Below are 13,285 nucleotides of genomic sequence, written 5' to 3'. Positions count from 1 at the left end.
ATGCCCGACATTACCGTTCTCATTTCGGGCTCTGGCTCCAATTTGCAAGCTCTTATAGATGCCGAGGCTAGTGGGGTCTTAAAAGGCAAAATCACTCAAGTCATCTCATCCAGTGAAACAGCTTACGGCTTGGAAAGAGCTCAGAAAGCCGGTATCGTTTGCAAAACACACACATTGAAGAGCTACTACAAGGGCACCACAAAAGAACAGAAGCTTGAAAGACAAAAGAGACGCGAACAGTTTAATAAGGACTTGGCCAATCTCTTAATTTACGGTCATACTGAGAGTAAGCAGGATTCCGGTTATAAAAAGCCTGATCTCATTGTTTGTGCTGGATGGATGCTTATTTTGTCGCCAGCAGTGTTGCACCCGTTAGAGGAAGCTAATGTAAAAATCATTAATTTGCATCCAGCATTGCCCGGTGCTTTCGATGGTACACACGCCATTGAAAGAGCCTGGAAAGCCGGTCAAGATGGAGAAATCTCGGTAGGTGGTGTCATGATACATAAAGTGATTGCAGAAGTTGACCGTGGTGAACCTATCTTGGTGAAGGAGCTTGAATTAAAAAAGGAAGAAACTTTGGAGCAGTATGAGGAAAGAGTTCACTCAGTAGAGCACAAGGCTATTGTGGAAGGAACGAATATTGCTCTCGAAAACTTATAATTGAATTCTAAGAGATGTATTACATGTAGTTACGCAAATAGACAAGTTTCAGTGTCCAACAACTTGGATGTATCAGAACACTTCAACTTACAAGTTCTTGATAACCTGCTCGGTGAAGTGCTTGGTAGAAGCAGTTCCCTTCAAGTCACCAGTTCTATTCTCTGGGCCAGAAGCGATAGTCTTCAAAACAGCATTTTCGATTCTGTCAGCGTCCTTGTTCAAAGACATGTGTCTCAACATCATACAAGAAGACAACAACAAAGCGGTTGGGTTAGCCAAGCCCTTACCAGCAATATCAGGAGCAGAGCCGTGGACAGCCTCGAAGATAGAGACCTTGTTACCCATGTTACCGGATGGGGTCAAACCCAAACCACCGATCAAACCAGATGCTAAGTCGGACATGATGTCACCGTACAAGTTAGGCATGACCATAACAACGTTCTTGTAGTCAGCAGGGTCCTGGGCCAATTTCAAGGAGGTGTTGTCCAACAATTCGTAGTCCAAGGAGACGTCTGGGTACTCCTTGGCAACCTCCTTAGCGGTCTCAACGAACAAACCGTCAGACAATTTCATGATGGAGGCCTTGTGGACAACCAAAACGTGTGGCTTGTTGATGCTCTTAGCGTACTCAAAAGCGTATCTGATGACCTTCTCAGAAGCAGGTTTAGTGATCAACTTGATCGACTGAACAACGCCAGGAACGATGGTGTGCTCAATACCAGAGTACTCACCTTCGGTGTTCTCTCTGATCAACACAGTGTCGACGTTCTCGTAAGGAGTGTCGTAACCAACAATAGACTTACATGGTCTGACGTTGGCAAACAAGTTGAAGGTTCTTCTCAAGGTCAAGTTCATGGAGGTGTGACCTTTACCGACCGGAGTTGCCAAAGGACCCTTCAAGGCAACCAAGTTTCTGTTAACAGAGTCAACGGCAGCCTGAGGCAAAGTAGTCTTACCGTCAATCAAAAGAGGAGTGACATCAACAGGCTCCCACTCGATTGGCACATTGGCAGCAGCATAGATATCCTTGACCGCCTGGGAGATTTCCACACCAATACCATCACCCTCGATCAAGGTGACGGTATACTTACCGTTGGCTTTTTTCTGGCCGGTGAACTGACCAGCGATGTAAGATCTTGCGAACCTTGGCACTGGGACAGCAGTGAGCTTGGATAATTGTCTGAACATGTCGGCGAAGAAGATGTGTAGTGAATATGCTGAGGTTGTAATGGTATGGTGTTTCTGTAAAAGTCCTATGTACACCGAAAAATTTCGCGTCCAATCAAATTGGATCCTGACTTTCGGCTCCGAGACAGTAGTTCACCTTCACAAATCTTCTAATCTACGAGAGGGGCGAGAACCTTAGAAGGTCTGTATTGGTGTCTCTAGATAGGACCCTGCTATGCTAATACTCCTAACCTAGTGTCGTTTTTGTGTGTACTAAGATTTGACAGCTCTTCGGAACGATTCGGGGTATTGTACAAAGGAGACATAACGCGGAAAAATTTTGTACGGAACAATGACCTCGGAGTTGGCGATCTAGCAGCGAAGAATCGAAACCAAAAATCTGTAATGAATGCATAATATTAGGTTATGAAGCTAAATTATTGAGAGAATCTTTAAGAGGAGTCGAAATGCACGGTGCCGTATTTTCGAAGTAGTTCAGCGAGGAAGCTGCCAAACCAAGGGCAATTGATATAATTTGAAGCAATGTAAAGCTGTCTCCATTCTGTATTCTTCAACCTTCATTCAAATGAAGTTCTCTAGCCGCAACACATAGGTTAAGCAGTTTCATTCTTGTGTCTATGTCAATGCACCCAACCATTTGCTTTTCATGAATTTGAAAAACAACTACCAATACCTCGTTTTGCAGCCATCACAAAATTCTTGGGCACTCTATCAGGAGATTGAAGTTAAAAATGAAACTTCATTCTCAATAGAATAACACAAAACATATAGTCAAAAGCCCTGCACACGCCATCAGGAATCTTAAAGGTCAGTCTGAAAAGAAGTTGGCGATAGACAGTTTTTTTTGGTTTTCATTTGAGACTAGTAGCAAAAATATAGAGCAAGAATAAGCTTACGAGAAATTGAATGGTTGTATCTCACAGGCCGCATTGATTATAAGTATTCCAAGTTTATCGATTGTACAGGTTTCGTTACTCTTGTCTATCTTGTACGCTGAAATGCTTTGATGTTCTCTTCTCAATCCTCTATTCTGTGTTAACTACTACCTCAACTAGTTTCAGGAACAGACAATTTACACTACTAGAAGCGACATGTAAAAGCGACATTTGCGTCCTCTGTGGATCTCTCTTGATGAAGTTGTCTTTGTGGAGTCCATTACTGGTTATATACGTACTCAGTCGTTGCTCAAATTGAGCTCCCCTGTATCACCTATCACTGAGCGCAGCAAAAGACATGATGCATTGATTGCCATGCTATTATTTTCATTTCATTTCCTTTTTTTTTCTTTTTTAAAGCATGGCACGTACAGTTCACAATTCAATGACAGCACGAATGCAGTCACCCTTATGCATGTCATCGAAAGCAGTGTTGATCTGATCCAATTTGTGTCTGTGAGTAATGAAGTCGTCCACCTTCAACTTACCAGCCAAGTAGTCATCAACAATACCTGGCAATTGAGATCTACCCTTGACACCACCAAAAGCAGCACCCTTCCATACTCTACCGGTGACCAACTGGAATGGTCTGGTAGAAATCTCCTTACCTGCAGCGGCAACACCAATGATGACAGAGGTACCCCAACCCTTGTGGCATGCCTCCAATGCGTCTCTCATCACATTAACGTTACCAGTACAATCAAATGTATAGTCGCAACCACCATCGGTCATCTCAATGAGCTTCTGAACAATTGTAGTGCCTTCAGGCAACTTTGTAGGGTTGACGAAGTCAGTGGCACCAAATTGCTTTGCCCATTCCTCTTTCTTGTCGTTGATATCGACCACGATGATTTTCTTTGCTTTTCTTTCCTTGGCTCCTTGAACAACAGACAAACCAACACAACCACCACCAAAGACAGCCACATTGTCACCTTCCTGAACGTCAGCAGTGATAGTAGCAGCACCATAGCCGGTCGTGATACCGCAGCCCAAAAGGCAGGTCTTGTCGAAGCCAGCAGTTGGGTTCACGGCAACAATAGACACATCAGCCACCACAGTGTACTGAGAAAACGTAGAACATCCCATAAAATGCAAGATATCTTTACCCTTGCAGTGGAATCTAGTGGTACCATCAGGCATCACACCTTTACCTTGAGTCTCTCTCACAGAGCCACACAAGTTAGTCTTACCACTCTTGCAGAACTTACACTTTTTGCACTCGGCAGTGTATAAGGCAATGACATGGTCACCTGGCTTGACGTTTTCAACACCCTCACCAACAGATTCAACGACACCAGCACCTTCATGTCCCAAAATCACCGGGAATGCTCCCTCTGGGTCCACCCCAGAGAGGGTGTAAGCATCAGTATGGCACACACCGGTGTTGTAAACTTTGAACCTGACTTCGTGGGCCTTTGGAGGGTCCAAGGTTACCTCCTCTATGGAAAGAGGCTTGCCAGCTTCCCAAGCAATGGCAGCTTTACAAGTGATTGGCTAAGAAGTTAGTATAAACTAGTTTAAAGAAGAATTTTGCAGCCATTTCTATTCGGATCAGGGTTTCCTTTTTGGGGGCAGGGGTATTTTTGTTGAACCACCAGGGTGAATATGCTCACATAATAGGAAGTGCTGCAACAAGTATACGTAATTCTTGGGTGCATTGATTCCGATTTTTTGATCACATACCTTTCCAACAGTAGATTCAGACATGTTGAGAACTTTGCAAGTAGAGCAATAAGGAACGACTAGTACTTTTTTACGTTCGCCACCGCTTATATACACTGACCTGCTCGATGGAATAAGCAACCGAAACGGGTGTTAGATTCCGTTACTCTGTGCACTACCTAAGATTACACTAAGACAAAGTGATACGGGACTTCTTTCCTCTATACAGTTTTAGAATGACTGTAGTCGACTTCAGATTTGGTCCTCACAACACTGCACCAAATCCAAAGGTGATCTTGATCGACCGAATATAGTAATCCTCGAAGTTGCCTCTCACACGGTCCTCCTCACCAATCGGAATGCCGGACCACTTCACTACCATCGTGGTCTCACCAGCTCCTTGCTTCAATTGTATGTCTAATTCAGCATAGTGGCCCAGTTTCCAGTCCTCGAGTCTCCAGAGCTGAGTTATTCGCTCATTGGGCACGAGATTGACAAATTTGCCCGAGATTGACCCTCCAAACAATTTGAACTCAGAACCTTCCTTAGGTGGAAACGCTTCCAAGCTTGGTGCTGATCTTGTCCAGGCACCAATTCTCTCTCTGTCTAAAAGTGTGATGTAAAGCTGCTCGGCAGTGGTGTTGAAGGTGGGTTCCAAATGTAGTGTGGAGGTGTTGTACTTGGGCACACCATTGCCTACAGAGTTGGATTCAGATGTTGAAGAGGATGCCACACTGGATGGCGTCTGACTCTTCGCAGAGGCAGCTTTCTTCTCAGGTTGTGCGGGCGCCTTCAGAGATGATTGGGACTGGTTTTCTTTGGTGAAGACAGAATTGACTTTATCGCTTTCAAGTTGAATATCCTTGCTGTGAGTGGTGATCAAATCACAGCCAAACTTCAGCAACTTCAGTCTGATACTGGGCAAGAGCTCCTTTTTGGCGAGAGCCCTCATCTTCTCCAGATCCTCATCTTCATTGTAGACGCTCACATCGAACTGAATCTCGTCTTCTTCGGTATCGTACGCCAACTCAGGAACAGTGATGGATCCTTTAAAAGTCTTCTCAGGCTCCACAATAGCAACGCCAGATATATTCAAGATAATTCTTAAGTCAAAAAGAGAAATCACTTTTCCCTTTCTTTGACACACTTCTACGTCACCTTCTATTGATGAGACAGAGTCGACTGCAACGTAGGTGCCGTCGTCACCGTTGGCTCTCAAGCCAATGAGGTTCTCATTGAAATATTGCTTAGCCCAATCAATGCAGTTTTTATCGACCCAGTGCCAGTTATTAGGATTGTTAACGACCATACTTGCTCAGTGAAGAGATTGTGGAGTACTTGGAGCAGCACTTATCTACATATTCTTTTGCGCACTTTTCTAGAACAATCCATAACTGCGAGAAAGGTACCATAACCAAATCGATCTGTACGCATTCGATTGTCTACAGCGTGAGCTTATTAGATAATCTTATTTTTAAACCTTTTATCTCTGATCAAGCATCTACTTCCATGGCGTCCAGACGGCCCAATTCCACCACAGTCTCTTCCACATCGACAATATCGCGTATACTCTGCCTAAGCACTCCAGTGGTACCCCTTGGGAACTTGTACGACTGTGTCTTGGCCCCTCTAACGTTGGGGGTCAAGTAGTTTCTGTATAGCTCGGCATCCTTACCTGTTTCCATCACGCAAATGTCAACATTGGAACCGGAACCCAAATCGTTCCAAATACCAGCCTCAATGGCATCAGCGCACAATTTGACTGCCTCGTCTCTGGTCATGTCGGGCTTCCAATGTGTCTCTAAAACGGCCATAGCAGCTAAAGAGCCGGAACCCAAGGAAAGATATTCACCAACATCAGTAGAACCGTGTGCTTGAACAGACATCAAGTGAGACCCTGTAGGGTCAGAGCCTGCCACAATCAAGTAGGCGCCTAAATGGCCTTGGTATTTGAATAAGTGCTGCTTCAATAATGTTAATGCAGTGATTACTCTGGGCTGGCGTGATTGCCACATTGCGTGCAACTCTAAGTTCAGGGCAATCAATTGGGTCACCATCTCAGTGTCGGCGGCGGTACCAGCACCAGCACACCAAATTCTTGGGGCCAATCTGTGCAACTTCTCACAATTTTTGTCTGCAACTATAGAACCAGTTGTAGCTCTTGTATCAGCAGCAATCACCACTCCTCCTTTGAACTTGGCTCCAACAATCGTGGTTCCTGTAGATGTGGCTTTAGGGGCGGCATACCCATTGGCCGTGAGAAACTGGTTTCTCTGGTAATTGTCAAAACTCAACCCTGGCATTAAAGTTGTTAAATATAATATGAAAGAACGCCGCTGGTATCGTTGTTAGTGGTCTGGGTTTGGTCGACTTGGTCAATGCTGATCGTTTTGCCTCCAAAGTTGAAGTTCGCAATAAGGTGTGTGTACGGATTTCAAGCTCAACTTTTTTAGGCTCTCTCAGGGCAGTATGGTCTTCTGCGCGCTCACCAGGCTGTTGTTCTATTTACTACCGATCTGGACACACACCAGACGCACAAGAAGGGTTCAAATACCACCTTTCAGCTAAACCTGTTCCAAGCATTGCCTGCCTCGCGATAGGCAGCTTAGAATTAAAAACAGACCCATTGATTCTTATGGCAGATGAATATAACTTTGCCACCCCAGCTCGAACTCGAGTCATGGTGGTGCCATTGAATGCGGCAGACACCCACTTCCACAGCTACTTTGACAAAATACGAAATGCCAATGACATACGTCTATTGGATGTGGCAGCTTTGCCAGATTGCCGTCAGTTCAATCCACAATCTTTCCCCCAAGGCAGAGTGCTTTATGATTTTTGCACCTCTCAACCTGACGAGGACAACCTGTTTCTTCATGATTTTGAGCCTTTCAGAAAAACCTTTGTGGTGCTTGGCTTGGGTAGTTATGAAGATTTTGACGAGAATGCTGCCGAAATTTTAGCACAAGAACAGCCAACAGCCATTGTACACAATTGCATCTACTTCAATGCCTCCTCTGAAGATATTGAGGCTCAGAAACACAGCACAAATTCTTCACAGAGTACATTCTTTGTACCTTCCATTGAAGACCAGAATATCACAACTTTAGAGACCACCATGTGCAACGTCACAAAAAACTACATAAAGGCGTTATCATCCTACGTATCCTCGTATGAAAATATCACCCTTCGATCTCCTGTGTCTTTGAGGGACGGTACAGCCTTGCACAAGACTATCACTTATGCTCAAAAAAAAGTCAACTCGGGCTCATCTTTTAAGGTGTCGTTTGCCAAAGGTCAGCTGCTTCCTTCATCGACACCGGATACGAAAGTGAAAGCATCTCAGAGACAAACTGGGAGACAGGCCAAGCTAATTGGTAACTTTTTACTTCTTGCAGGCCAAGCGAGTGAAGCCTCACAGTACTTTACGGACGCAGCTATCAATCTTAAAAAAGCCGATGATAATCTATGGTTGGGAAGTGCTTTAGAAGGGCTCGCCGTTTCATCTCTAATGCTTTCATACCTAGGCATACCTCACCAGCTACAAAATCCAATGCTTGCCTCTGTATTGCACGTTCCGAAAAGCAAACTATCTTCCATCAACACATATCAGAGAAGAATATCGACAGATTCGGTGAGTAGCAAACAATCAAATGGCGTAACTTCACCGCGGCCTTCTACTAGTAGCTCTGCTGGTGCAAGTCCCTTACAAAATTCCCATGTCGAGCTTGGAGGAATGTCTCTTACGGAAGTCTTGAGGCTATTATGCAATAAGGCAGCATTATTTTTTAGTCTTAGTGCAGCAGATTTTGAAAACTGTGTTCCTGATTTAGTTTTCATCGAATTTCTTTTGAGAAGCACCAAGTTGTTTATCAGCATTTACTTAGCAGGTGGAGACTCAGAAGTTGCTGTACTCGAGAACGTAATTAACTTTATGCCTATTGCTGCATCCTCTGCGAAGGACCCTGTTTTGAGGGCTGACATCATTGCCCTCATAAATCAAATTTTTACCATGCAACTTATAGATTTGGATCTTGCGAAACAATCCAAAGTCTATTGTACACTAGCGGCGATATACTCGGATTTAGGATTGCGCCGAAAACGTGCATTTATCCTACGTATTTTACTTGTCGCTCTTCTACCCAAGCTCAGCCAGAGAGCTCTCGATCCGGAACTTGCGACCTCTGATTCATTACAGAGTACCTTTGAATATCTCTTCGGGATGTACAACATCGGACGAGAGACCGAGAAAAACGGGAATGAAGCTATGGGCCATTACTCTGACTGGATCACACTTCAACTTCTGCTATTGAAGATTTGTCTCAGGATATCTGAAGCCACTAAAGATTACGAAGTATTAGCAAAATTATGTGTATTGATCTTGTCGAGATATACACATTGTTTACCAAGCGATGACCAGATAAAGTTGAAGCGTAAGATGGATTGGTTGGCTTTGCTCTCCAAGGAAAGCCACAATTCGATTATGATACCACATCCGGATCCATTTATTGTCAGAAACGCGAAGTTTGTTCTTCAGGAACTGCAAGATGAGCTCGTTCCCTTTCAATCTTCGACGACATCAACAATTGCTCACGCAGGTGACCCACTCATATTCAATCCTTTCAACAAGCTGCCAAAAGATGTTCCATCGAAGGACAAACTTATTAGTATTGACGAGCCTCATCAAGTCGTCATTCTTTTACAAAATCCATTTGCATTTGACTTGAATATCTCGAACATTTCCTTAGTGAACGATGAAGATGGCACCATAGAATGTATCAGATCCCTGATGAGAATAGCAGCGGTATCTGGATTCGACAAAAATGATCTTACCAAAATCAATGGCGGATTACTGTTTCCGCCTACGCATATGTTAGGAAACGATAGTCAACTGCATGAAATCCCAAAAAATTTGACTATTCCCCCCAATTCCCTCTGCCATGTCGTACTAGCTTTCACGGTAACTGATCCAGGTTTGTATCGTATCTCGTCCATCGATATCACGTTTGGCTCTTCCCAACCACAGAGATTCGCGATAGTTGACCTGGAAAAGATTAAAGCTTTTCAAAGATTGGACTGCTTTTCCACGAGGCTAGACATCAATCAAAGCTCTTCGATTTTGGACAGCTGCGCTAAAAATCTCGTGACTAAGGATATTGAAGATCGAGCGACAAAAAGAAGCTTCTCTTTAACTGCTATCCCACCCCAACCGACACTATCACTTGTGGAGAATCTGATAGCCAACGGATGGATCATGTTACTTGAAGGCGAACGAAGAGAATTTTCTATAAAGCTAAGTAACACGTCGGAGCTTCCTATCAATTACTTATCTTTCTCATTTTGGGATTCTACGAATGATTCAATAAGTGCAAAATTAACCCACTTCAGTAACAACAACCAACTACTGGCGGAGGACATGTATGAACTTGAATGGCAGCTTTTGAAAAACAAACCTTTTTCGGTCGTGAATAAGCAGGAGATTTCTTCTAGGTATAAGATCATACAGCCTCAAGCGGACGTTGAATTCAACTATCAAATCAATGGAAAGAGAGGCATGTCCGAACTGAGACTAATCTTGGAGTACTCGAACAAATCGACAAGCTCTGATCAAAGAAGTTATATAAAGACATTAAGTGTTCCGCTCAATGTTACAGTGCAGCCCTCTTTAGAAGTTATTGGATGTGACGTGATTCCATTCTTTTCCACATCATTGCAGGGGTTTAAGCTACCAGATAGTTCAGGTGGCAAAAGCTCTTTTGAGAAAAACATAGGCGATCTTCTCAAATTCATTTCAAAGGCCAGGGAAACTGACGATGATGAAATAGCCAGATATTGTCTTTTGGTCCTTGACGTGCGAAACTTGTGGAAGGAGAAATTAAAAATCTCGTTCTCAAACGAAGTTCATTCAGGAACCACGTTTGATGTTAATGAGATTATTGATTCTGCAAAGACTAACCGTATATTGATGCCCATTCGAAGAATAAGTTTCGAAGATCTCGACGTGAGCGAGCCTATACCTTCATTACGCAAGAGGCAATTCATCAAGAATTATGCTATCACAGCTGAAGAAGATGAACAAAACCGAAAAAACTTCTGGATCAGAAAGACGTTGCTCGAGTCGATTAGTGGAAATTGGCACACTGCGACCAGTAACATCTATAGGTCAGGTTCCATAGACTTGAGGACCATACGCTTAAACATCAGAATGACAAACGCTTTGGTGTTTGATAATATCCTGATCCAGCACAGCATAATGAGTGCTGAAGGTCCACCTCAGCGAATCGACAAGAAACAAAACGAATACATTTTGAAGAAAGAGCACTTCTACAAGCTCAAGACAAAGATTACCAATCAGAGCAAGAAAAAAATATTTGGGGTACTAAGACATGTGCCATTCCCGTCCACGGAATCAAGTAAACCTGATATTTCAATTGATCAGCGCATATTCTTTAACGGTGTCCTTCAGAAGAGCGTGGGACCCAATGGTATCGCATCGGGCGAGTTCATTGAGCATGATTTGGGTTTCTTGATTCTTGAGAAGGGTCGCTATGAATGGGGTTGCTTCTTCGACAATTTTGAGAGCCCCAGCAAAAAGACAGTGGGAAGAGAGCCCGTCTATATCACAGTGATTTGAAAAACAATATCGATTGGTATAGCTATATACAATGTGTGTTCTGAGTCCAGTTAATTGGGATTATTTTCCCGATAGCTTAATTGGTAGAGGTTGGGCACCCTCAGCTTCTAGCTGCTCAATGTACTTTTGTCTGCGAATATCGTTATAACGTTTCTCTTGAAAGTATTTATACCAAGAGGCCACGCAGCTATCTTGGAAAATAGCTCTCTCAGTGCCACAGTTGCTTTCGACCTCATCCTTCTTCTTGGGGTCCAAGGAGTTATCTATATTGTGGTTTGCAAGACAGTCAAAAAACTTATCCCTAGCATCCCAGCATATCTTTCTTTTAGTTTTGTTTGGTGGATCGACCACCTTTTCTTCTTTGGAAAAGAGACCCATGATGAATCAACGGCTAGTCTAGTGGAAGGCTCACCTTGATGGAGTATGATCTAGGTGCACGGAGGTGCTTCATGGTACTTACCTACACACCTTAAGTATAGATGATTCTCTTGTGAAAACTGAGTATAGATGTAAGTAAACGACGAACCGCAGTGCCGTGATAAAGTATCAAATACGAAAACTTGACAAATCAGGTGAACCTTACGTGTGAGAGTAGTCTTTCCTCATTTTCAACGACTGCCTACATATTACGTACAAATCAAGTGTCTAAGAGATTTCTTATCCAATTTTTTTTCTTTTTACACTAAAGTAGTGAAAACCTTTCAAATCTTTATAGTATGGCTTTAGCAGCCAAATTTTTGGAATACGGAGCCACTTTGTGGCCTTTCTTGTCCCATACTGCGATGAAGCAGTGCATTTCGCAGCCATCCATGACCATCGTGTCACCAACACAAGCAAAGCCTGCGAAAGCATAAAAAGTAAAATCGGATACTTTTCATTTGATCGATATGTGTCTTCAACTGAGTCAGACAAGATTTCATATATTCTCGTAGATCTTCCAAGCTCTGGGCTGTAACCCTGCATAACAGCATACACGGAATTGAAACGCCGTGTTTCTTATCAATCATTTTCATTATAGCTACATCAATCAATGACCCTTCTGTCCTCGGGGCCCGAACTCTTTGACATCCAAGAGGATACAAGGGATATCGAGCATCCCGTTTTTCACGTCAAGTACAGACTGAACTCCACTGGTACTCTCGAGTCCTTGCAAGATGTACCTGACAAATTGCCTGTAATCAAGATCCTAGGAACTGGAGGCACAATCGCCAGCAAAGGATCAACTGCTTTTCAAACCGCCGGCTACCATGTCGACTTGACAATCGAGCATCTTATCTCAACAATCCCAGACCTTTCGCTGACTTGTGAATTGCACTTCGAACAAGTCTTCAATCTTGACTCGAAGGAAATCACCACGAAGGAGCTTCTAGAGCTCAAAGCCAAAACCCAAGAGGCTTTGGATAACCATGATGGTGTAGTCATCACACACGGTACCGATACGTGTGAGGAGACAGCTTTTTTTTTGGAAGCTACCTTAGACTTTAAAGATAAACCAGTTGTAATCTGTGGATCGATGAGACCTTCGACTTCAGTCTCTGCTGACGGCCCTTCAAATTTGTACCAAGCTTGTGTTGTTGCAGCTGATAAGCAGAGCTGTGGCCGAGGAGTCTTGATTACATTGAATGACAAGATTGGTTCCGGCTACTACATTACAAAGAGTGATGCAAATTCTTTGGACTCATTTAAGTCCTTGGGTCACGGATATTTGGGTAACTTCGTGAACAATGAGGTTCACTACTACTTTCCACCGGTCCATCCAACGGGAAGAATGTCCTTCAAGACCTCTCTATTCGATAATACTTTACCAGAAGTTATCATTTTGTATGCTCACCAAAGTTTTAACAACGACTTGATCAAGCTAGCAGTGGAGCAAATAAAGGTTGCTGGCATTGTGATGGCAACAATGGGAGCTGGTTCCCTCTCGGACAATACCAATGAGTATTTAGGAAATTTGTCTGCTAAATATGGCCTTCCTATTATTTACTCGAAGAGATCCATGGATGGCATGGTCCCTCGTGGATCTATGCCCAAAAAAAATAATACTCACCTAATCGCTGGTGGCTATCTCAATCCACAGAAGAGCAGGATTTTACTTCAGTTGTGTTTGAATGCTGGGATGGACATCAAACGCATACGGAAAGCGTTCAGAGGTGTCTACGGTGGCTAATAGAGTTAATTACATAGATCAACGATATATTCGCAC

At 43.4% G+C, this 13,285-nt stretch overlaps 8 protein-coding genes across 8 annotated transcripts; 3 read left to right on the top strand and 5 right to left on the bottom strand. All coding sequences in view use genetic code 12, as the record gives it.

Moving 5' to 3' along the window:
* On the top strand, window positions 1-663 carry ADE8 (phosphoribosylglycinamide formyltransferase; the record flags this gene model as incomplete). The annotated part of the gene is made up of 1 exon (XM_029034839.2): window positions 1-663. One exon carries the CDS (start codon window positions 1-3, stop codon window positions 661-663), a length of 663 nt encoding a protein of 220 aa, XP_028890081.2.
* Window positions 664-750: 87 nt separating this feature from the next.
* On the bottom strand, window positions 751-1,851 carry IDH2 (isocitrate dehydrogenase (NAD(+)) IDH2; the record flags this gene model as incomplete). The annotated part of the gene is made up of 1 exon (XM_029034838.1): window positions 751-1,851. The coding sequence occupies one exon, from the start codon at window positions 1,849-1,851 to the stop codon at window positions 751-753; it is 1,101 nt and encodes a 366-aa protein (XP_028890080.1).
* Window positions 1,852-3,161: 1,310 nt separating this feature from the next.
* On the bottom strand, window positions 3,162-4,493 carry FDH3 (bifunctional alcohol dehydrogenase/S-(hydroxymethyl)glutathione dehydrogenase; the record flags this gene model as incomplete). Its single annotated transcript, XM_029034837.2, has 2 exons — window positions 3,162-4,280; window positions 4,470-4,493. 2 exons carry the CDS (start codon window positions 4,491-4,493, stop codon window positions 3,162-3,164), a joined length of 1,143 nt encoding a protein of 380 aa, XP_028890079.2.
* Window positions 4,494-4,713: 220 nt separating this feature from the next.
* On the bottom strand, window positions 4,714-5,757 carry AHA1 (Aha1p; the record flags this gene model as incomplete). Its single annotated transcript, XM_029034836.1, has 1 exon — window positions 4,714-5,757. The coding sequence occupies one exon, from the start codon at window positions 5,755-5,757 to the stop codon at window positions 4,714-4,716; it is 1,044 nt and encodes a 347-aa protein (XP_028890078.1).
* Window positions 5,758-5,941: 184 nt separating this feature from the next.
* Window positions 5,942-6,751, bottom strand: PUP1 (proteasome core particle subunit beta 2; the record flags this gene model as incomplete). The annotated part of the gene is made up of 1 exon (XM_029034835.2): window positions 5,942-6,751. The coding sequence occupies one exon, from the start codon at window positions 6,749-6,751 to the stop codon at window positions 5,942-5,944; it is 810 nt and encodes a 269-aa protein (XP_028890077.1).
* A 332-nt stretch (window positions 6,752-7,083) lies between these two features.
* Window positions 7,084-11,082, top strand: CJI96_0000608 (uncharacterized protein; the record flags this gene model as incomplete). Its single annotated transcript, XM_029034834.2, has 1 exon — window positions 7,084-11,082. The coding sequence occupies one exon, from the start codon at window positions 7,084-7,086 to the stop codon at window positions 11,080-11,082; it is 3,999 nt and encodes a 1,332-aa protein (XP_028890076.2).
* A 60-nt stretch (window positions 11,083-11,142) lies between these two features.
* Window positions 11,143-11,460, bottom strand: CJI96_0000607 (uncharacterized protein; the record flags this gene model as incomplete). The annotated part of the gene is made up of 1 exon (XM_029034833.2): window positions 11,143-11,460. The coding sequence occupies one exon, from the start codon at window positions 11,458-11,460 to the stop codon at window positions 11,143-11,145; it is 318 nt and encodes a 105-aa protein (XP_028890075.1).
* A 652-nt stretch (window positions 11,461-12,112) lies between these two features.
* Window positions 12,113-13,249, top strand: CJI96_0000606 (asparaginase; the record flags this gene model as incomplete). The annotated part of the gene is made up of 1 exon (XM_029034832.2): window positions 12,113-13,249. The coding sequence occupies one exon, from the start codon at window positions 12,113-12,115 to the stop codon at window positions 13,247-13,249; it is 1,137 nt and encodes a 378-aa protein (XP_028890074.2).
* Window positions 13,250-13,285: the final 36 nt, after the last annotated feature.

Source organism: Candidozyma auris, chromosome 1 (genome assembly GCF_003013715.1).
Source record: "Candidozyma auris chromosome 1, complete sequence".
NCBI classification, from domain to species: domain Eukaryota; kingdom Fungi; phylum Ascomycota; class Pichiomycetes; order Serinales; family Metschnikowiaceae; genus Candidozyma; species Candidozyma auris.
The sequence above is the reverse complement of the archived record's forward strand: the minus strand, read 5'-3'. Positions and strand labels throughout refer to the sequence as shown.